Source organism: Gallinula chloropus (genome assembly GCF_964237585.1).
Source record: "Gallinula chloropus genome assembly, chromosome: 3".
Classification (NCBI taxonomy): domain Eukaryota; kingdom Metazoa; phylum Chordata; class Aves; order Gruiformes; family Rallidae; genus Gallinula; species Gallinula chloropus.
In genome coordinates this window covers 73464194-73487305 of record NC_140087.1, presented here as the reverse complement: position 1 = coordinate 73487305, position 23112 = coordinate 73464194, and the positions used below count along the sequence as shown (strand labels likewise).

The 23112-nt window shown below is 58.7% G+C and overlaps 3 protein-coding genes across 3 annotated transcripts; 2 read left to right on the top strand and 1 right to left on the bottom strand.

Annotated features, from left to right (window-relative positions):
• Positions 1–1441: 1441 nt before the first annotated feature.
• Positions 1442–3985, top strand: LOC311189448 (neuronal PAS domain-containing protein 4-like; the record flags this gene model as incomplete). The annotated part of the gene is made up of 7 exons (XM_084261112.1): positions 1442–1542; positions 1826–1992; positions 2116–2252; positions 2438–2543; positions 2684–2848; positions 2930–3256; positions 3628–3985. The coding sequence occupies 7 exons, from the start codon at positions 1442–1444 to the stop codon at positions 3765–3767; spliced, it is 1143 nt and encodes a 380-aa protein (XP_084117238.1). The 3' UTR covers positions 3768–3985.
• Positions 3986–4351: 366 nt separating this feature from the next.
• On the top strand, positions 4352–14346 carry RRP36 (ribosomal RNA processing 36; the record flags this gene model as incomplete). Its single annotated transcript, XM_084261111.1, has 7 exons — positions 4352–4589; positions 10262–10394; positions 12350–12416; positions 13335–13439; positions 13557–13631; positions 13738–13855; positions 14066–14346. The coding sequence occupies 7 exons, from the start codon at positions 4352–4354 to the stop codon at positions 14203–14205; spliced, it is 876 nt and encodes a 291-aa protein (XP_084117237.1). The 3' UTR covers positions 14206–14346.
• A 2874-nt stretch (positions 14347–17220) lies between these two features.
• LOC311190382 (transmembrane protein 121-like) lies at positions 17221–18159 on the bottom strand (the record flags this gene model as incomplete). The annotated part of the gene is made up of 1 exon (XM_084262289.1): positions 17221–18159. The coding sequence occupies one exon, from the start codon at positions 18157–18159 to the stop codon at positions 17221–17223; it is 939 nt and encodes a 312-aa protein (XP_084118415.1).
• Positions 18160–23112: the final 4953 nt, after the last annotated feature.

Sequence of the window (23112 nt, the reverse complement as noted above, 5' to 3'; positions counted from 1 at the left end):
AACAGAGTGCTCTGAGTGGCTGCCAAATGGAGTCACAAGGCAGCTGAAAGATGATGGTGACTGGGTGCCAGGAATGGGTGGCAAAAGGCCTGAGCCATCTCCCCTGTGCTGAGGGCTGGCACATAATGAGGGTGAAGTGCTGTTCTACCAGCTGCAGAGGTGCCTGGGCTCCTCATCTGTGGCAACTGGCCAATGTAGGTGCTGCAAAGCACCCTGGAGTGGCACAAGAGCAGTGCAAACCCTGTGGCAAGACAACAGGAGCCAACGAGAGCTTGTTCTTCTCATATTCTACCTCACTGTGGTGGGTGAGGAGCATCAACAGCAGGGCTGAGGCCTGAAGGGAGACAGCCAGGGTGTGCTGACAGCATATCTGACTCAGGAGAGCATCCTAGGCCTGGGCTCCCCCTTTGGGGTCCTGGGCACCTGCAGGCTACCTGCAAGGGCTGGGTGGGCATCTCCCAGTACCTCCAGCTCCCCTGCTCAACCAGCTGCCTCGGCCCTGGGTTCCCTCTCAAGCTGTGCTATGAAAGGGTAGAGGATTTTTGCCCATGACATCCCCCCACCCCCCCACCCCACACTGAAGCCCCAAGCTTATTCCCCTTGTAGGTGCTGGGTACCAGGAACCACCTGCAGCCCACTCAGCCTCACAGGACAGAGAGAGGCTCCCCAATGTGCTCCTAACTGTCTGTGAATTGCTGTCACTGTGGCTTCTCTGGGGAGAACCATCATCTCTAGGACATTAAGTGGACACAACAGGCCCTAAAGAGCCTGAGTGCCCCCTCTTTGGGGAGGAGAAGGCTTCTCTGGGAAGAAAAGAAGGGGCTTACTAGGGGGAGGGTCACAGGCACACCTTTCTCCTCCAAGGGTTCCCTTGGGTTCAGGGTACTGTGCTCCTGATCTCCCACTGCTAGGGACAGCACCCTGCTCACCACCTTGGTCTGGATGACTCCTTGGCACATTAGCTCCCTCTCCTAGCACCCAGTTCGGTCATCAGAGAAATGCTGGAGAGTAGCTGCTGTGCAGGCAGCCTAGTCACAGGCTTGCAGAACATCTTGAACCTTCTCCTGGCAACAAAGCGTAGGCCAGGAGGAGCTGGGCGGATGTGTGTGCCCCACGGGGGGAATCCCTTCCACCTTCATCATCACCCCCTCCTGAGCAGCCAGGTTTGTTTTAAAAACCGTGGCTTCCTTTTATTGCTTCCCCTCTCAGATTGCAGCCGGCTGCAAGGGCTATTTTTAGAAGGCAGGCTGCTAAAAATAGCCCTGAGCTGTTTGGAGTTGCGTCAGGAGAGGTAACTCTCTCTCCATTCGCGCCTTGGCCCCTGTGCCCCAGGAGGGTACAAAAGGAGGCTGGGAGCAGCGAGGTCAGCAGGTTCAGACACAGCCAGAGGCGAAGGAGGGAGCTGCGAGCTGCGGGCTTCCAGCACCCCTGCTCTGCCACCATGACCATCTTCTGCAGCCACTGCCACAGGCCGCTGCAGGCAGAGATGAGCTGCCTGCCCAGGAGGGGCAAGCAGGCGCCAAGTGCCTCAAAGCCGTTCAGGTGAGCGTCCTCCTGCCTGCGGGGCTGCGATGGGGCCCCAGGCGGGCAGAGCCTCGGGCCACCAGGTTGCGGAATGCCCAGTGGCCCTGGCAAAGGGCTGGCGCCAGCCTGCGACTGTGGGGCTGCCAGCTGGCACGTGGGGAGGAGGTTATTGGGGCTCATGGGGGCAGAGGGAGGTCAGGTAGTCTTCAGAGGCGGATGCGGGACAGCCCCATCGCAGTGGGAGGGGAGTGCTGTCCCTCTCCCTCCCTGGAGGCATCTCCCTAGACGTCTGGCTTTGCAGATCAACCAAGAGTGCCTCCAAGGCTCGCCGGGACCAGATCAACGTGGAGCTGCAGGCGCTGCGCTCCCTGCTCCCCATCTCCACGCGGGAGAAGGAGCGGCTCTCCTACCTCCACACCATGGCCCTGGTGTGTCTCCGGCTGCGGGGGGCTCAGCTCTTCCCTCCAGGTACCTACAGCCCTACTGTACCCCTCGCTAACTTGGCTCTGCATGGGGTACTGCTCCACCCCCTCCACACACCCCCCGGCATCCCCACACAGCACTTCATCCTGTGCCCCCCTCCAACCCCAGACTCAGCTCCTGCTGCAGGACCCACGCTCGGCACTGAGCTGCTCTCCCTGCTGCCTGGGTTTCTGCTTGTGCTCTCAGCCAGTGGCAAGCTGGTGTATATCTCAGAGAATGTGGCTCAGGTCCTGGGCCTCTCCATGGTAAGGCCCCCTTGCTGGGCACTTATGTCACTGAGCCCAGAGCCGGTGCCTTTACAGAGTGCGGGGCACGCTGCCCCAGCGGCTGCTGGACTGCGGCTCCAGCGGGCCGCGTGCTCACAGGGCCAGCACGGGGCCCACTGGGGTGGGCACAGCCCACAGTGACAGGCCCCCTCCCCCTCTCTCAGGTGGAGCTGCTCGCCCAGGGCGACAGTATCTTCGACATCCTAGATGGGAGGGCATGCGAGGACGTGCGGAAGAAGCTCCTTCTTGCCCAGGAAGAACCCGGCAGGGGTAAGGGATGGCATCTGACAGCTGCTGCCACCCTGCTCCGGCCCCTTACAGCTGCAGTCGGAGAGCCAGGGCTGGGCAGCCCTGCTGGGAGAGGAGCAAGCGAGCCCCTGACCCGCTCCCTCTGGTTTCTTTCCCTGCAGAAGTCACGTTTGTCAGTGAGATGCGCACGTCCAAGGCCTTCCGGTTGCAGCACGGCGGGGATCGGGCTGTGGCAGTGCGCGGGCGCTTCACAGCCCTGCGCTGGCCGGCCTCCCCCTCCACTACAGCCTTCCTGGCCCTCTGCACACCAGTCACCTGGTCTGACAGTGACGCCAGTTCCCAGGACAACCTATTCCAGAGCACACACATCCTAGACATGACATTTATTGACATCACGGAGAGGTGAGGGGTGACTGCTGGCAGCAGCTGTGCATCTCCAGGCGCACAGCTTCCTTCCCCTTCCCCAAGCCTGCGTATGTGCCTGTGTGGGCAGACACTTCACAAGCTTCTTCCTTCCCTTGCTTGTGACTCCTTTCTCCACCCGTTGTTTTGCGCTCTCCTCCATCATGCAACGGCCGCAAACTATCCAAAACACTCAGTGCCCCTTCCCCTCCTTCTCCCCAGTGTCACCTACCACCTAGGCTACCACAGGGAGGAACTGATCGGTCAGTCGTGGTACAGCCTCCTGCACCCTGAGGACACTGACCTCGCAGCTGCCCAGCACAGGGCTTTGGGTGAGTGTCACGCCTGGGGCGAGGCAGCTCCTTGGGCTGCCCAGGACAACAGAGTGGATTTAGTCCTGCCTGCCATGGCTCCCTGCTCTGCAAAGGAGGAAGCAGAGAATTGGTTACGCACCCTATACCCTCTCTAGAAGGTCACAGGTGGCTTCCAAGCTTGGGGCCGTGGGCGGGCTACTTGGCCACAACGCTGAGAGACAAGGCCGCTCGCTCTGGCCCCAGCTTCATCCGAGAGCAGGGCTGTCTCTGCGCTGGCTCTAGCGCTCTGCCTTCGGCCCCGCTGCCGGAGAGCCCTGGAGGGCAGCCCGCGGGGACAGCGCCCCGTCGGCCGTGCCCTACCGCGGCCTAACGCAGCCCGTTACCCGCAGCGCTCAGCGCCGGGCCCGCGGCGGGGACCGCCGTGCTGCGTGTGCTGCGCAGGGACCGGACCTGGGCCTGGCTCCGCGTGTCGGCGCGGCGGGACGGCGGGGGCCGCTCCATCACCTGCACCAGCCGCTGCCTCAGGTGAGGGCGCAGCCGGCCAAGGGGGGGGGGGGGGGCCGTGGGGAGCCGCGTCCCCCGGGCCGCCCCTCACTCCCCTCTCCGCCGCAGGGAAGAAGAGGCGGCCTACCTGCGCGCCCGGGAGCGCCGCCACAGGCCGCCTGCCCCGCCGCCGCCTGCGCCCGACCCCCCGCCGCCGCCGCCGGGCCCGCAGCTCAGCCTGCTGGCCGCGCAGCTCCGCGCCCTGGCCGACAGCCTCTCGCCTCCCGCCGCCGCCGCCCCGGGCCGGCCCTGGCCCGAGGCCGAGTCCCCGCCGTGGGACCCGCTCCACGCCACCCTCACCCACCTCCTGGGAGAGGCGCTGGAGGGGGCACGACCGCCCGCCGCGCACGCGTACTGCGCACCCTGCCCGCGCCAATAAAGGTCCCTTCCGGCCTCCCCGGGGTCGCTTCCGGTTTTGTGCGGGTCGCGCGTCCTCCCCGCTCTGCTCCCGCCGGGCCTGGGGCGAGGGGGACGGTGCCGCGGGCGGGAGCGGCGCAGCGCCCGGTGCTGCTGCTGCTGCTGCTGCTGCTGCTGCTGCTGAAGGGGGGCTGGGGAGGGGGGGCGGTGGCCATGCGGCCGCGTCGGGAGAACGCGGGGAGCCGGCCCCGGCGGCCCGCAAGAGTCGCGGAGGAGGAGGAGGAGGCAGCGAGGGGGCGGCCGCCGCACCGGGCCGCGCCGCCGGCCGCAGAGCCGCCCCTCGGGAGGCTGGAGGCGGCGGACAGCGAGAGCTCCGGCGACGACAGTGACGACAGCGGTGGTGTCCTGGCGGCCGAGGGCCCGCAGGGGGAGGAGGCGGCTGGCGGGAGAGGTAAGGGCCGCCCTGCTCCGGGGAAGGTGGCGGTGGGCCCCGGCCCAGGCCCCGCCGCTCCCCCCCCCCACCCCCGGGCTGCTTTCCGCTCCTCCTCCCCCCTGGTGCGGCGCCCTCGGTGGGTCCCGGAGGCCGGGCGAGGCCATGCGGCCAACGCGGCTTCGGCCCTCGGTTTCCTGGCGCGGTCGGGGTGCCAGGGCCACCCGTTCGATGGGAAACAGCCCCGTCCCTCCCCGTGTTCCAGCTCCTGCGTTCTCCCGGCTGCCCTGCTTAGGGGACGGGTTTGGGATCACAGAGTCACAGAATCGTAGGGGTTGGAAGGGACCTCGAGAGGTCATCGGGTCCAACCCCCCTGCCAAAGCAGCTCCCCAGCTCATATTGCACAGATAGGCGTGCACACGGGTCTTGAATATCTCTAGAGAAGGAGACCCCACCACCTCCCTGGGCAGCCTGGGTCCGCAGCAGGGGTCGGTTCGAGGGGCCTCTGGAATAGAAACTTAGGGATCTCTTTCACTGCTCCCCCGTGCGCACCTGGAAGGTGTTGCACGACCTCCTAGGGATGCTGCTCAGCTCAGGCTGAGCTGTGCCATCACCCCAGGGGGTGCTCAGCAGGCCGGGTGACCCAGAGGAACCCGGTGGGGTGTGGTGGTCAGGCTGGGGGTGGCTGTTCTCCCCTGCGGCGCTGTGTGCCACGTGGTTTCCTTGTCTTAAAACGATGGAGGGGAGAATGGAGACATCACCAAAAGGATGTCAAAGGCCCTCGAAGAGAACTTTGAGGGAAGGGGTATCGGTGTTAAACACGTGGCACAGCGTGTGGCAGGTGTGAGAAGTTACTGGTTGTCTGCTGAGAGGAGTCTCCTTGCTGGGGATGTGTGGGGGAGACACATCTCTTCTAGAGGGAGGCTTTCAGGAAAGGGGATCCACTGGTGGCAGGGGTGCCCCGTGATCTGCTGGCATTTCATTTCCTTCTCTTAATGGTGAGCATCAGCAGGGGTCAGAGGGAAGACCACTGACACCCACCGTTTCCCTCCCATGGCTTGATGTGAATGGGACCAGCAGTTCTGCCTTGGCCCATAAGGGTTCTCTGGCAATCCTGTTCCTGGAACAGCATAGTTATGCTGGAGTCCAGTGTGAAGTTTGTCTCAGTGGGAAACAACTGGGCAGGTACAAACCACTTCTCAAGCCATCTGCTCTTGTATCCTGGATGCAGTTTGATGTGCCCAGCAGGTTTTATAGTTCTTAACAGATTCAGCTGAGAAAAGCGTAGTTGGGGGTTTCTGTGTGTGTCACACGAGTCTGCAGGAGGAGAGGAAAATGGGGAAGGCTGTGCTGGTGAGCAGGAAATGCCCATGTTAGTGGCAGGTAACAGTAGTTTAGCAAGAGGTGGAAAGAAAAGGAAACAATCCACACAATAACAGAGGAAGGGGGGGGAAATGGCAGGAGGGAAGATGAAATGGACTATAGAGATGCCATGGTAAAGGTAAATTATATCCTGGAGGGGAAAAGGAATGGGAAAAGAATTGGGGAATTGAAGTGTCAAGAAAGAATATGAGAAATGAGGCTAGTGGGGTAATCCTGTCTTTTGATGGGTGTTTTGATGGAGAGCCCATCAGCACAGGCTGTAAGGATCACGAGCTCTCCCTGTGCAGAGGCCATGCACAGCCCCAGCCGCTGTGCAGCAGGAGGGCAGCATCCTTTTCACGTGGGTGCCAGCTCTGCTGCCCAGCAGTGCTCTGTGGCCCCTTTCTTCTGCCCCAAAACAGGCTGCTGCTTTTTTTATGCTGGTACCAAGCAGTGCTTTTACCAAGGTGAGCAGCTGATTCTCCCACAAACAGGTAGTAGGATGTATTCCGTGGGCTGATAGTAGTGCCTGGAAGGCATTTTCCCTGTTAAGTTTCAGGTGGCCAAGTCTGCTTTGGTACCCTGTACTGAAATACGTTATCAGCAGAAGCTCTGCCTGCTTTTGCTTTGTCTGGTTTATGCCAGGTCTCCCACTCCTCTGCTAAACATCTCCTACTCCTCTTGCCTTTTCTACAAGGTGCCTTTGTCTCGTTTTTACTGACATCTTGTAAACCTTTGCTGCTCCAATGGTGGTGCTTTGGAGTTACAGCCCAGTGGAGTACTGGGGTGCAGGCAGGGCGCTGGTTTTGGCAGGGATGGAGTTCACTTTCCTCCCAGCAGCTGGTGCAGTGCTGTGGTGTGGGTTTAGGATGAGAGAGGTGTGGGTAACTCACTGATGGTTCTGGTTGTTGCCGAGCGGCCAAGGGCTTCTCAGCTGCTTGTACCCACCTGTCAAGGAGAAGGTGGGGACTGCACAAGGAGTAACTGGCCAAAGGGGTATTGCATGCAGTATGATGTCATATTCTGCCTGTAAGAGGAGGTGGAAGGGAGGGGAGCTGAACGCTCAGAGTGATGGCATTTACCCTCCCAAGCACTGGTCAGGTGTGACAGAGCCCTGCTGCCCTGGGGGTAGCAGAACACCTGCCTGCCCATGGGAAGCAGTGGGGGAATTCCTCATCTCCCAGTGCTTGGGCACACAGCTTTTGCTCTACTTACTAAACTGTCCTTGTCTCCACTTGTGAGCCTTCTCACTCTCACTGTTGTGATTCTCTCCCCCATCCCACCAGCTGGAGGGGAGTGAGCGAGCGGCCGCACGGGGCTGGGCTGCCAGCTGGGGTTAGACCACAACCTGGTAGCTTCTAAACCAGTCTTCCTTTCCTTTAATGCTCTCTTTGCCCTTTTGGCTGTCCTTGCCCAGTCTTTCACTTGCCTCTCTGGTGATGCTCTGAGTATCTGGTGACACTCAATGATTTCCCTGTGTAGTGGTTAGTTATTCCATACCCCAGTGACTTGTATAAGCAGCACAGAGTTTCCCTGTCGTGCAGCAGTCTAAAGAGGAGAATGGGAGGGAAAAACAAACCCCTGGGTTGAGACACATGTTAATAGGATAACAAAGGAAGAGAATAATAATAAAACCAGTGATGCACAAGTGCAATTGCTCATCAGATGTGGAAGGAAAATAAAACCCAAACCCAATGCCCAGTCTGTTTCCGAGCAGCGACTCCAGCTCCCTGCTGGCTTCCCCAGTTCTATATGGATCATGGTGTTCTGCCATAGGGAATGTCCCTCTGGCCAGTCTGGGCCAGCCATCCTGGCTGTGGTCTCCCAGCTTCTTGTGCACCTGGCAGGGTGTGAGAAGCTGAGAAGTCCTTGGCTTAGTGTAGACATGACAGCTACGCAGCAACAACTCAACCCACCAGCGTGTTACCCACATCACAGAATCACAAGGTTGGAGAAGACCTTTAAGATCATCAATTCCAACCATTCCTGTCCAAAGCTAAACCAGATCCTGAAGTACCTCATCTACCCTTTTTTTTTTTAAACACATCCAGGAAGGGTGACTCAACCAGCTCCCTGGGCAGCCTGTTCTCATACAAAATCCAAACCGTGGCACTGTGCCAGCTAGAAGAAAGAAATTTAGGCCCATCTCAGCCAAAACCAGGACATTGGGTCAGAACAAGTGAAAAGAAAGCATTTCTTAAGGCAGCCCTTGAATGTTGCTCATTGCATTCTCTGGGTGATGGGAGCAGATTCTGGAAAAGGAAGTGTTGGTCACTGCTGAGATGACCAGGTTGATGTGTCTGTGCCTGTTGCTTCCTGAATTTGGCAGCAGGTACAGGCAGAGTGTGGGGAAACCTTGTGTCTCAGGACAGTGTGCTGGGTTTGCATGGCAAGGTTTTGGTAGCTGGGGGGTGGCTTCTGTGAGAAGAGGCTGGAAGCTTTCCCCATGTCCCGTTAGCTCAGCCTTGGCCAGAAGCTCTTTCGGCGATGGTGTCAGCACCTCTCTGGTAATGTGTGTGAGAAGTAGGAAAGGAAACTGCTGCAGAACAGCAGCTGGAGAGAGAGAGGAGTGTGGATGTGTGAGAGGAGCAGCTCTGAAGGCACCAAAGCTAGTGAAGAAGGAGTTGCTTCAGGTGGATCTCTGTTCGTTCCTCTCACCCCATGGTGAAGCAGGCTGCCCCCCTGCAGCCCATGGGGGACGATGGTGGGGCAGAGATCCACCTGCAGCCTGTGGGGACTCCCCACGCTGGAGCAGGTGGATGTGTCTGGAGCAGGCTCCTGGCAGGACCCATGGAGAGAGGAGCCCACCCTGAAGCAGGCTTGTTGGCAGGACTTGTGACCCCGTGCTGGAGCAGAGGAAGGAAGTGAGCAGCAGAGACTGTGCAATGAGCTGACCACAGCCCCTGTTCCCTGTGCCACTGGGAGATGAGGAGAGTTAAATCAGGAGTGATGTGAAGCCTGGGAAGAAGGGAGGGGTGGGGGGAGGTGCTTTAAGGTTTGTTGTTTATTTCTCATTACCCTACTCTGGTAATACATGTTGTGCCTGTGCTGGTAACTGGGGAGTGATCTCTCCCTGTCCTTATCTTGACCCATGAGCCTTTTGTTGTATCTTCTCTCCCCTGTCCAAGGCAATGATGGAGCAGCTTTGATGTGCATCTGGCCCTCAGCCAGGGTCAGCCCACTGCAAGCAGCATGTGATGGGTTTTACTAAGCCACAGCTGGGTTGTTTGGTGCCAAGTGCTGTATTGTAAAGGCTTGGGAAGACTGTGTGCTTCTCCCTGCTCGGGTGCTGAGCAGGTAAACACCACCTGGGTGACATCACCAAGACTTTCTCCTTCAGAAGGGAGCTGGTACAAACCCTCCTGTTCCTTCCTGCACCTGCCAGCACCCAGAGAAGGGAATGAGCATGTCTTAGTGCTGCCTTAACAAGTGTTTTCTCTGCACCCAGAGGTGTAAATCCAGAAAGGGATGTTGGTAATAGTTTTGGGTTGTGGTTATAAGAAATGTTTCAGATCTGCCTCAGTGATGGTGCTTGAAAGGAACACAGCAACAGAAAATGCCAGCAAAATATGTTGGGTGTTCATCAGTGCTTGGGGTAGAATTGGTTTTGCTGTTCACTGTTGATTGTGTTGGACTCCTGGTAAGTGGTCAGAGGAGAGAAGGAGAGTTCTACAAAACATGAGGTGTGAGTAACAACATGGGGATCCCCTGGCAGGGCTGGAATAGCAAACTGCTTTATTGGGTGGTGGCATGGGGCTTTGTCAGCAGCAAGTGAAGGCTAACATCTGGATTTCAGCAGTTCATGGGCCTCAGGGCTGCTGAGGGGGCTCTGCTGTGGGAGTTGTGCTGTTGCAGGCTGAGCAGAGCTGTGGCAGACGTGCAGTGGGGAGAGACTGTCCCGAGGGGTTCCATGGGCAGCTCCCCCACACCTCCTGGCTGGTGTCACGGTGTGAGACGTGGTGGCCAGTCTAAAGGTGATGGTACAAGAGCAGAATTTGCAGTGGGGCTGAAATACAGCCCAGGGCAGTGCTTGTACCCCCCCCCCCCCCCCGCCTTTGTACCAGGTAAAACCCTTGAGCTCATCTGATGTGTGCTGCAGAGTGGAGAAGAGAAGCAAACGTGTTGGGGAGAGGGGGAGACTGTCCTGGTGCTGAAGACTGCAGTGATTCCTGGGAGAGCAGAGGCTGAGGGGTGCCATGGCTGCTTTCTGCCGTGCAGCTGTACCAGGATGGCACCACTGGGGCTCTGAGAAACCCTCCTCAGTGGAATTTGGAGGTGGGAAGTGCCTTGAGAAGCTGTTCAGCTCAGGTGTGTCCTGTGCTCTCTTCCAGATCAGTCTCACGTGTCTTTTGAGGAGCTGCTGCAGGCGCAGAGTGGCGTGAGGGTCTGCAAGCAGGTGGCTGCTGGGAAGAAAACTACAAAGTCTACCAAACCTGTGGTGAAGCAGCAGCAAGGCAAAAAGGGGTAAAGATGTCCTCCTGTGATCAGCAAAGAGTGTGTGTGTGTGCTGTCAGCACTCCAGAGGTTATGCTGGGAGCTCCTCACAGTGTTGCCATTGCCTTAGAACTGGTGCAGGTCTCATTTAGTGCTCCACAGGGCAGTGCCTGTCACTGTAGTGTCTCACTTAGGAATGCTCTGTTGCTGTTTTGGAGCTCTCTCCAGCTGAAATCCCTGACAGCCACCTGTTACCCTCAGTTCCTTTACATCCTCTGTATTGAGGCGTTTTAAACCTGCTGCGTGATGTGCTTCCCTTCCAAGCTGTGTGACAGCCCTTTACCTGTGTCCTGAAATATTTATCCTGCTCTTTTCCAAACCCCATCCAGCTTATCAGCATCCTCTGCCCAGCTCCCCCTGGCTGGAGTTTCATTCACCCTTCTCCTGTGGCCTCTACAGCACTTGCCCTCCTCACAAGCCTTTTCCTGTCCTCAGTGGTTTCTACATCTCCTGTTTGCAGGTGCTATTCATGTGGTGACTATAAAATGAATTTCACACAACAAATACTATCAGATTGTTGGCTTTTTAGTCCCCCACTGGTAACATCTGTTAAACCATTATCCTTCATTTCTGGTAGCTGGTTGGTTTTCAGGCCTGAGAGTCGTATCTAAATAATTTGGACAGGTTTCTCCTGTTACACCAGCATCCCCTAACCTGTTTCTGAATCTCTGCTGAATAAATGTTTCTTCTGCTCTGAGCTGTTGATGAGAATAATGATTCTGCTTTACCTTTTACCCAGCAGCCTGGGTAATGCAGCATCTTCAGGCAGCTATTTCTGCCCCCTAGTTTGCATAATGCTGTCTTTATTTAATTCCCCTAATCCTCTAAGGGATGCATCCTGGTAAATCCCACGTGCTGTTTCTTTCATGGCTTTGTTAGGGAGGTGAGAGACTATGGGGAAATCCCCTGGAACCGAGCTGGCTTTGTCAGGGCTGTAGCAAGCTGACTGGAGCGTTGTGTGGGGATGTGGATGTGAAAATACCTTGAATGTTGCCCTGAGTGTTATTTGGAAAACTTCTTTGTGCCCCCAGGGTTATTTGTGCTCCCACCCTGGTGTTGCTGTGGGTGCTGGATGTGGGTGTAATGCCCGGGTGGTGGGTATCCTCAGCACGTGGTTCACGGGTTGTTTCTGTCACCTCACCTGCTGTATGCAGCACCCCACTCCCATGGGGGGAGTCATACCCTGCTGTCCCACCTTTTACTGCCCTCTTCCCACACCCACAGCACCGAGCTCCAAAGGGCTCTGTCGCAGGAGAACTTGTTTCATGGGCTGTCACCAGAGTCCTGACTGACTGTGAAGCCTCTTTTGGGCTGTGTGGCCTGTGTTCCTGGGGGCTGACCTCCCCTTGTCCTAGGGAAGGCTTTCTGACCCAGCCCACCTGTAGAAGAGCTGACCTGTCGTTGTAACTAGCCAGGGCAGTGTGGAAATTCCCAGCTGTGGAGATCTTGCCTCTCATTATATTATGGTTCTGCAGTTGAATATGGCACACTTACTGATGTGGGTGGTGGGTTTTCACTTGATGCAGCAGGGCTGTGTCAAATTTTGGGTAGGAATGTCTTAATCATGTGTCTATACATCATTTGGTTGTAGTAGTCTTGTCTGGCTCCTGACTGAGTGGCCCCCCTGTAGCTATAGAATCACAGAATGCTTTGGGTTGGAAGGGACCTCAAAGATCATCTAGTCCCAAACCCCTGCTGTGGGCAGGGACACCCTCACTAGACCAGGTTGCCCAAAACCTGATCCAACCTGGCCTTGAACACTGCCAGGGATGGGGCTGTATCATGGTGTGGGTTGAGTGGGAAAGCCTGTTGTTTTGGCACTGTGCAGTGATGTTCTCCTGAGGGTCTGGCCTAACCCCCTGACACGTTAGCCTGGGCCTGGTTCTGTCCTCTGCTCCTCTCAAGTACGTTTTTCTCTCTTTCAGTCCACTGGAGATGTCTGCCAAGAAGCCAGTACCTTTTCTTCGACAAGTCATCTCTGTTAGAAAGAAGGTGGGTGCTCCTCCTCCCCAGTTTGGGAGCTGGCTTCCCTCAGCCATGCTGATGGGGTGCAGACACGGCACTGGGGCTGCCCAAGATGATGTAGGCTGTTCCTGGAGGGCAGAGCTCAGATTACTCTCTTGTGAGGGCAGGTAGTGCTAGTGTGTTTCTGGGGAGAACAGGAGATTGGGTGTAGGAGCCAAGTAATCTGGAGGGGAAGTTGCATGAGGAGAGGCTGAAGTCCCTTGGTTTGTTCAGCCTGGGGAAAAGGAGGCTGAGGGGAGAGGGAGAAAAGGGGCCTATGCCCATCTCCTCTCTTTGGTGAGCAGGGATAGAACCCAAGGGAACAGCGTGAAGCTGTGACAGGGGAGGTTTAGGTTGGATCTTAGGAAGAGGTTCTTTACTGAGAGGTGGGTCAGGCACTGGAACAGGCTCCCCAGGGAAGGGGTCACAGCACTGAGCCTGAGTTCAAGAAGCAACTGGACGATGCCCTCAGTCCCATGCTCTGACTTGGCTGGCCCTGTGTGGAGCCAGGAGTTGGGACTTGATGATCCTTATGGGTCCCCTCCAACCCAGGATAGTCTGTGATTCTATTCTAATCTGTAAGAATCTAGATTTAAATTCCCAAATCCATCCCCTTGACAGCACGTGTTCAGCCTGCTCTTGGGCTGGGAATTGAGGGGGTTTGGAGGCAGCACTCCTATTCCTTGAACTAGTTGCTGCTGGGTGGCAGCCTTGCATAGAGAAATGTTGCTTGGCAGGCTGGATGCCAGCCTGGTGACTCTGTGAGGGACTGTTGCTTTGATGTGGGGTCAGTCTTTGCCAGGTGCACTTGTTTTCAGTGGTGGGCAAGGTCTGACCCATGGGAGGGGAGGCTGTTTGCAGGGTAATCCTGGCCACAGCACTTACCTTTGCCTTCCCTGCCTCCAGGTCCACAGAGACCCTCGATTTGATGACCTGTCTGGAGAGTACAGGCCCGAAATATTTATGAAGACCTACAGCTTCCTGGACAGCATCAAGAAACAGGAGAAGGAGGTGATGCTCTCTCCCTGTCCCTGGCCAGAATTGCTTGGCAGGGGCAGCTTCCACAGAGGCCTCTTCCAGTGAAGGTGTCAGGCAGAGAGTCACACAGCTTTCTGCTCTCTCCTTCAGATGGTCCAGAAGCAGCTGAAAAAATGCCGGGACGTGGAACAGAAGGAGAAACTGCAGCAGCTTCTGAACCGCATGGTGAGCTCAGAGCAGCATCTCCCCTCCTGCCAGGCACTAGGAGAGAGGCTGGGAGACCCCAGGTCTGCCCAGGTACTTGCTGACACAGGCTGTCCTTTCTGCACAGACACAGCAGGAACAGGCCCTGAAAAACCAGCAGAAATTGAGGGAGAGGGAGCTGTCTTTGAAGAGACAACGGAGGGAACTGGCCAAGCAGGGGAAGAAACCCTTCTTCCTGAAGAAGTGTAAGTGTTCAGTGTGAACATCCTGCAGGAAGACCCAGAGGGAGCACTGCTGAGGGGGCTCCAAGCACCTGGGGCTGTGGGGGGATTGTTCTAGTGCTGGTACTTGTGGGATAAGCCAGGCCTGAGGCCAGGCAGGGAGAGGTGAGGAGGGGCTGTCTGTAGAGATGATTTGGGCTTCAGTTTAAAACCTTGCTCCACTCTCCTCCACAGCTGATCAGCGGAAATTGGAGCTGGCTGAGAAGTATGCAGAGCTGAAGAGGAGTGGAAAGCTGGAGAGCTTCCTGAACAAGAAGAGGAAGAGGAATGCCATCAAAGACAAGCGCCGTCTGCCCTCTCAGATGAGCTTGTGACTGCTGGACAGACATGCTGGCGTCCTGGGATTCACTCTGCTGTGGCCAGGCCTGGAAGATGGCCATCCCTCTTCCCAGTGTGTGCCTGTCACTAGACAGCAGAGGCTGAGCTGAAGGAAACAGGGCTTTCTGTAGCTGAAACAGCCTCTTCACTTCTTTTTTATGCCATGCCTGGGTGGTGACAAGTCTGTCGTGCAGATGTACATGGTGTTGACAGCTATCTCTGTCCTTGCACCTGCTCATCACTACTTCTAGCCAGGAGAACACAAGGCCTACCCTGTATTGCTTCCTCTACTCCAGGTCTTACCAGACACCATCTCAGGTGGGAAAGACCCTCAGGAGGGAGAGCTCTGGTACATTCCTGTTCAGAGCAGGGCTAGCACTGGCTTCAGGTTGTGCAGGGCTGCTTTGGTTGGGTTTGGGAATGTCCCAAGGACAGATGCCACCTCACTTGGCCTCTGTTCCACTCCTTCAAGTTCTCAAGGTGGAACTCGGGGGTGTTTTTCACCCTCCTCCAGGTTTTAGTCCATAATCATTGTCATGTTCTCAGTGAAGTGCCTGGCTCTGTCTGGGAGATGGGTGGGGAGGGGTGCTGTTAGAGCTCTCTAAAGCTGCCTCTTTCTGAGGGTGAATAAACCCTGTTCCCTCAGCCTTTCCTTGCTGTGCCCTGGCCTCTGACACCTTTCACATCCTCAACCAGAGTCAGCCCAGAGCACCCACATCTGTCTCCTGGGGGCACAGCCTGGGTGCAGTATCTGGATGTAGAGCGAGACCAGGAGGGAGGATCACACCCCTCTGGGTGGGCTGCACCCCAGTGATGCAGCCCCTGCCTGCCTTGTAGCTGGGGCACGCTGCTGGCACTCCCTGCCTGGGGTCTCCCTAGCAGGGGCTGCCCCTTCTCTGCTTCTCAAGGGTGGGATCTACAGGTGCTGCTGGGAAACCCATTCTGTGGGAAATAAAGTCACTTCAGTTTTCCTTTATTCCCAGCATCAGCCCTGTCACCACCCAGTGACTGAAGGGAGTTCATCGCTCCCTCCAACACTGACCCCCCCGTTTCTCCTCACTCCTGGCTGCCCCTGTGGCTGTGCTGGTGAGGAGGGGGCTGTGGGTGCTGCCCAGGTGGTCTCTGGCAGGTCTGAGCGTGTGCTGGGGCAGAGCCCTCCCTGGGCACAGCCCTGTGGGGTGGGCAGCTGGTGTGGGGGGCTGAGGCAAGCCAGGAGGGAGAAAGGGAGTGATGAGCAGCTCTGCCAGTGCCTCAGGGTGCTGCTGAAGCATCTGCCTCTGCTGCAGTTCCTGGGGGTGTTGGGATTTGCTCTCATGACTGAGGGGAGGCAGGGGAAAGGGGCTGTGAGAGCTTTGCTAGAGACCATGTAGAAACCCTCAGCTGCCATAAGCTGCTCGTGGCTCCTGGCTTTGCACTGGGCCTGGCTGCCTCCTCCCTGCCTTGTGCTGGGGGATGTGGAGCCTTCAGAGGAGCTGCCCTGGGACCAGGGTGGCTGTGTTGGAGCCCAAGGTTGTGCTGGCCCCTTTGGGGCATTGCTCTGCTGCTTTATGCTCTCAGCTTGTCATCCTAAAGCTGAACAAACCTCAGCCTGGATGTTCATGCAAGGAGATGGGAGCTTGGGCAGGCTGGAGGTTACTCAGCCATGGGGGAGCAGTGTTCCTGAGCCCGTGTCTCTCCTGGTTGCTCCTAGGTTCTGCTCAGCAGTGAGCAAACCTGGTGTACCCCAAAAGTGGTTCTGCTTCCCCCCCTTGCCCCTCTGGAGCCAAATTTCTCCAGGCCGAGTGCCTGCCTGCAAGGAGGACATCCTCCCTGGGGAGTCACCTGCTTCTGTTCAACACCTTCGGGGTGAGGAGCGAGTCTACTGCCCTGTCTGTCCCTGCCAGCTCCCCCACCCTGCACCAGGAGAAGCCCCAGGACACTGGGTTGTGGCACTGGGTGTAGGGGCAGGCACCATCACGGCACCACTAGCTCCAAAAACAAGCTTTCTAGGGCTGGGGGACCTGGTGTTCTTGTGGCCTCCCAGCTCCAAGTAGCAGTTAGGTTATTTTCCTTACATTTCTAATACCATCCTGGCAGTGTGTCTGCCAGAGCTCCTCTGGTGCCCCCTGGGTGGAGCGTGGGGACTTGCTGTGGGTGCTCCTGGGGAGGGTGGCTGTTGGGCATGGCATGCTGGTACTGTGCTGCTGATGTTACAGCAGCTAGCTGCCCAGGCCATGGTGATAGACAAAGGTTCCCAGTGATGCCCTCAGACCCCACCAGCCTCTTACAAGGACCTGCCTCTTCCCAGCTGCTGGCCAGGAGGAATGGCTTCAGACCCAGGTACCTGGGATATTCTCCCCCGGCCTGGGCAGTCATGGAGTGAGCTTCCTGATCTAGATGGACCCCACGGGAGCTGGGGAGACCTGTCTGCCAGTAGGGATACAGACATGAAGAGGCTGTGGGGCTCAGGTCTCTTTATTGCAAAGAGGGAGATATGAAAAAGGATGGTCACCCCCTCTGCAGCTGCAGCTGGGCTGGAGGGGTGACAGGCTGGGGGAGGCCTGGGCCTTGCTCCCCTGGCGTGGGGACCCCAGCTCACGTAGCGGGGAGCAGGCCCTGGCCAAGCACTGAGCTGGAGCCAACCTCAAGAGCAGAGCAGGTGCCCTGCAGCATCCCTGTGCAGCCCCCTGGCCTGAGCCCTGGCTGGCCAGAGGGCAGCGCTGAGCGGGGAACCCGGCACAGGGTGCAGCTGCCTGGCCCCAGCCAGACACGGTGTGTGGCAGGTCAACCTGGTCTCCTCTGCTGGTCCCACAGGCTGAGGAGTGCTGAGGTCCCAAACTGCTCTGCAGCCTTACACGGGCTGCTACAGGGGCTTCTGGCCATGTGTCCCTCAGGGACCGGAGCAGCTTTGTCCAGGGAGGGAGGGAGCAGGGTCATCACCCTCTGTCCAGGCGAGGAGCTCAACGGCCCACCTTGGGTTTGCAGGTGTAGCCAGGCACGGCCGTGCCCAGGCCGTCACTCCTGGTGGCTTGTCATGTGTTGTTGTGGGCCAGCTCCTCAGGGCAGGCAGACTGCTCCCGGGACTTGTGCAGCCCCGGGGAGGGCTGGGCCTGGGCACTGTGCTGCAGGGCCAGGTCTGGGCCCAGGAGCGCGTGGTGCCGGTGCCGCTGGTACTGCACAAACGTACAGACCTTCAGCCCAATGGCCAGCATGTTCTTGCCCATGAAGATGCTGGAGACCCGTGCGTCCCTGAAGAAGACCATGTTGCTGCCTCGGATGAAGATCGTGGTGATGTTGACGGTGAGCATGCTCAGCATGGGGTACAGCATCATCCGGTGCGGCATGATGCCAATGCCTTGCATGCTGATCTCACAGAGGGACACGCAAGGCAGGACCAGGAGCAAGATGTAGCAGTAGAAGAACATGATGCCCTCGGCCCAGAGCGGCAGCCCCTTCTTCTGGGGCTCCCACAGGTTGGCCTGGATGTCCAGCACGTCCAGCATGTCCACAATGACCCAGAAGAGGCGGTTGCGGAGATCTTCTTTCTTCTTGAATGTCCTGACATACTCCATGTGCTCCGTGGCCACCAACAACACGTAGAGGGCCGGGATGCAGATGGAGAGCAGCAAGGTCAGCGCCTTGCGGGCTATGAGATCCAGGCTTTTCCGGTCAGCTTTATAGTTCTGGTACACAAAGTAGACTTTGATCTCCAGAACGAAGACATACAGGAACCAGAGGATCATGGCGTAGCCCCGCTTGGCTGTCTTTACCTCTGCCCCCACCCAGATGGCCACGTAGCGGAGCACCAGCAGGAAGCACACGTCACCCACTGCCACCATGACACAGATGCCCAGCTTCCTGGAGCCCTGGCTCTGCTCCACCAGGTAGGCATCCATGAGGACAAGGCTGGTCATGATCAGCGCGGTGGAGAGGCACACGTGGGGCTTGCTGACAGGTGGTGGGGGAACCATTCTGTGCAGAGAAACAGGCAGGGCCGTCAGAGCATTCCTGGGATTCCCCATTCCCACCTTCAGCCCTCTTTGCACGCTCTGCCCTTCCCCTCCCCCCCCAACCCAAAACCCACCAAATCACAACCCAACTGTGGGTGGCTGAAAGATGGTCGGGGAGGTGGGTGTCACAGACTCTTCTCCCATCCTACGTGCCTGGTTTGTTCCAAACCTGCAGACTCCTAGCTGAAGCCCTCCTGAGGCTCCTGGCCACGCTGGAGGCATGTGCTGGCTGAAACCCAGCTCCTAGGCTGCTCATGGGGATATGGTGGGGCAGACTGGACAGTTTTCAAGCACTTGGGATGCTGCTGCCTCTTCCAGTAGCTCATCACGCTCGTTAAGTCTCTGCCTCTGGGAAGGCTACTTGCCTTATATTCCACGGGATTTCCCAGCCAGCGGCACCAGTGGCAGTCTCCCCTTCCCAAGGCACGTAAGGCCGTGCCTATGCCTTTAACCCAAGGAAGTCCTTCACGTCTATGATCCAGAACCACTCTCTTTCCAGTCTCCTTTATTTTCATGCACAGCATGAAGCGAGGGATTATTTTTAGCCTGGCTGCCCTGTGGGGTGGGAGGGAAGAAAGCAGTTTCCTTCAGCCTCCCTCTCCCCGAGAGCTCTGCCTACAGCTATTTGCCCGTGTCCACCCTGCCCCAGCGGGGAGAAGCAGCACCAGCCCACAGCTCCAGGACGGGAGGAGCTCTGCAACAGGCCCTCGATTTCAGCTGGGTCTTCTGCTTTCCCAGGCTGAGGCCACGGCAAAGCCCAGGGGCCTTCAAGGCATTCTGCCTGCCTTGGATGGCACAGGGGCTGTTGGGCTCCCTCCCCCCTGGCCAAGCACAGCTGCAGGCTGCCAGAGACGAAGGAAGGAGGGACCCAGAGCCTCGCCGGGCAGGGCTCGGCAGCTGCTCTGGAGGGGAGCCAGCCCTCCTGGCTGAAATGGAGGATGAAGCCGGCCTTGCTGGCTGCACAGCACTGCACGATGGCTGCGGGCACGGGGTCTGTACAGCCCCACCTGGGCCGGGCAGGGACCCTGAGACACCATCCTGGTCACCCATCGGGCAGCACGTGGGTGGGCGGCACTTGACCCTGGAGCAAAGCGCTTGGGAGGAGGGCGGTGGCCACGTGGTTAATGGTCAGCCCCGGGGGTCAAGGCACCTAGTGCTGGGCACAAGCCCCCCGAGCTCCTGCTTTTTGGCTGAGGGCAGCAAGCATCCTGCGCAGCCCTGCTGCATCCCTGCACCCAAGAGCAGCCCGGCACATTGAGGGAGGCAGTGGAACCGAAGCCGGCCAGATGCAGCCGCTTCTACCGGGAGAGAGACCAGAGGCTGGTGGGCACGGGGAACTGGTGAATGGGGCACATCCGGAGTGCGCTGCACAGCCGGGGTCTCCGCTCTGCTTCACCCCGCAGCCTCACCCCCGCCGCCCCACCTGACCCGGGGGTCCCACACGGGCCCGGGGCTCGGAGCCCGGCTGCCCCGCACGCTGCCTCCCGCCACGGCAAAGCGCAGCCCACCGCGCGGTGCGTCCCCGTGGGGTGCCCGGGGGTGGGTGGGTGCCTGGGCACACGGACATCCCCCCCCACCCCCATCCCCCGCCCTGCCTGTCCCCAAGCACCCTGCCCGCCGCAGCCAACCCGCACCGGCTGGGCCCGCCCGGGGCGCCGGGAGAGGGGAGGAGCGGGCAGGCCCTGCCCGTGGGTCGGCCGTGGGGGCCCGACCCGAGGAGGGCGCCCGGAGCATCCCGCCCCCCCCTCCCCGCCCGGGCCGCGCTTACCTCGGATGGCTCCACGGGGCGTCGGGTCAAGGCGGCGGCGGCGGGGGCGGGGGGGCCACGGCGGCGGCCCCGGGCCCGGCGCGGCATCGCCCGGCGCGCCCCGGCGGCGGCAGCTCTGCGGTGGCGGCGGCGGGGCTTAGCCCCTCCCGGCGGGCGGGCGGGGACTGCGGCGGCCCCCGCCTGGCCGGAGCGCCCGCCGCCGCCCGCCGCCGCCTCTTGCTCCGGTCCCCTCGGCCCGTTTTCGCCCCGGCAACCCCGGGGGCCGCCGGCCCTCAGCGCCTCGCCCGGGCATCCTCCCGCCCGCTCCCTTCTTGCTCCCGTCAGCTCCCGCCCTTGGGCTACATCTTGCACACGCTCCCGCCTCCAGCCTTCCTCCTGACCCCCTCCTGCTCCCCAGCCTCCTCCTGCCTCCGCTCCTCTTACCTGCCGTCCCCCCGCCCCCGCTCCGATCTCCCCCCCCAGGCCCACGGGTGCTCCCTGTCCCAGCCCAGAAGCAGGGGGACGCCCGGGCTAGCGAGGGTCCTGCCCGTCGGGAGGGACCGGGACCCCCCTCCTCGCCGAGGCCTCGCTGGTGGAGCGGGCAGGGCCACTCCTGCACCTGTGACCTGACACCCGCCGTGCTGGTCCGCGGGGTCCCGGGGAGCTCCAGCTCCACAGGGCATGGCTAGAGCTGGGCACGGACAGAGCCAGGGGCTTGTGAGCAGAGAAACCAGCCCAGCAAAGGCAGAAGGTTTCCCTCAGCCTGGTGGACTTTCCCTCTGCCAGTGCTCTTCCATCAGCCCCAGCAGCTCACTGCATTTAACTCTCAGCTTGCTCCTGACGGTTTTGGGCCTTAGCAAAACAGGGAAGCCTTGCCTGTATATACCCCCCCACCCCCACCCCCCGACTTTGGAGTGCTCATTGTCCATATTTATCTTTTGGAAGACAGGGAGGCACTCAGGTTTCTGAAGAGCAAAACCAGGCACAGACCTAAGTGGGAGGACACGTGCCAGCCGCAATCACTGAGCACCAGAAGCGCAGGCTGCCTCGCTTCCAGCTGCTGGAGGGGTCACCCTAAGTGTCCCCCTTGTCTCTGACACCCTGAGGCACCTTGGGTGGCACCAGCAACATAGGAATCTGCCTGTAGCTTTGTCCATGGCAAGTGGGGCACTGAGCTGGCATCCAGGTCAGGCTCACGTCTGGCAGCGAGCGTGGTGGGCAGGGGGAGGGCCTGTGTGGAGGGAGCAGAGCTCTGGGCTAGAGAGTTGTGACAGGGTAAGAGTTTGGCTGTGGGACCATTCTCCTAGTTCAGGAAAGTCCAGCAATCTCCAGAAGGGCTGAAAGAGCAGCAGAAGAAAGCAGCCAAAGGAATCTGCCTCCAAAAAAGGAAAGGAGACCTTGCAACCGGAGCTGTGGGGAGAACTGTGAGGCATGAGAGGGGAAACTGACACAGAAACAAAACCTACATCTTTCCTGCTGGGCACAGAAGCACCAGCTCTCACCTAGCATTAGGGCAGCCTCTTGTAGGGTCTAGGGATGAGCAAAGGGTCTCTTGGTCTATGGAGGCGCCTGAGGGGAAGGGATGACCACAGAGGTAGGAGGGTGGTGTGCTAGAGGCAGCTACCAAGCCGTGGGGCTAAAGGCAAGATGATTGATCTCTGGGCTGGAATCATAAACCCCCCAAGTCTTCCCTGGAGGCTAGGACAGGAGGTGACAATATTCATGTGGGAAGCAGTAAGGAGCTGCTTTAATGAGGCACATAAAAATAAGCAACCAGAGCAAGAGCAGATACTTGTGTGCTCCTCTAAAACACGATGCTGGAGATAGAGTGGCAGCCTTTGCATGTGGATGCAGCTGCCACCAGAGGCAAAATGGAAGGACACCAGGGTTCCCAGGCAGATGGCTGCTCCTGGCTCCAGATACCTTCAGCTCCAGCATCTTTGGATTACTCCTGGGCTGCCTAGGGCACTTGCACCCCACTGTTATTACTGGAGAGTCCCTCTAAGCCAGTGACCCCGATGGCACCAAAGGCTGTTGGGAGTGAGCCAGAGAAACCCATTGGTTACGTTGAACATCCTCAACAGGAGGCTTCAGGGCCAGGTGAAGTTTGTCAGCAGGGAACTACAAGCAGTGGCTGCGGTGGGGAAAGGCTGGTGGTGTCCAGGGAACCATGCCAAGAGCTTCAACTGCCCCAAAAGAGCCTCATGGCACCAAGAGCCTGGCCACAGCGTGGGGGGCAAGAGGTGCCTGGAACTGATGGGCATCCTTCAGGAAGGCAACTTTAAAAAAACCCCAAGGGGAGGGGGGAGGAAGACATCTGCCTGTCTCACCCAGGGACCAAAGTGCCCCCAAACATCGCCCATATACCCTCCAGCCCCAACCACAGACCAGCCCCAGAACCATCAGGGTGAGCTCCTCTACTCCTCTCAGCCCCCCATTGCCCAGGGCACAGCCAAATACGCCTGTACCAGGCCTGGTGCCCTTTCCCACCGCTCTGGGCTGAGGCTGAAGGCAGCAGGGGTCCACAGGTTGTGGTCACAGGGCAGAAAAGATGGCTTTGCACTGCAGGAAGTGCTCTGAGCAGCTAAGAAAACCAGGGCAGTTTGGGAGGGACAGCTGGGTCCAAGAGAAATACTCCTGAGCAGCTGCTGCATCCTGCAGCCCTGTCCGGGGTGCAAAGGCTACGGTGACACATGGATCTCCCAGGAACAGCCTGGTTGGGAAAAGTGCTGGCCCAAAAGGATCATGTGCCTTGTGTGGCTTTGAACAACACACAGGGAGGACGCTGTGGTGCCTCTTCTGCCAAGGACAATGATGCCAGCTGCTACGGGGTTTCTAAACAGTGCAGAAGTGCTGGTGGGCATGGTCTGTTTGGGTAGCAGTGAAATAGAGGGGTGGAAAGAAAGCAGGGGAAGGGGGTCTGGAGACACACTTCAAGCTAGTTGCAGGGACACTAAAGAGCAAGGGTTCCTTGGCTGCTTTCCCTGACGTGCTCCAAGATCATATCAAGGATTAAGCAAATCTCCCCTGGTGCTTGGCACCCAGAAAGATCTCATCTCAAGAGGAGGTGGGGAAGCACCTGAATGAGATGACAACGCTGCCAGGCTCTGTTTAAGCTGGAAGATAACCAGGCTCTGGTACCTACAATGAAAATAGGAAAATTCTGA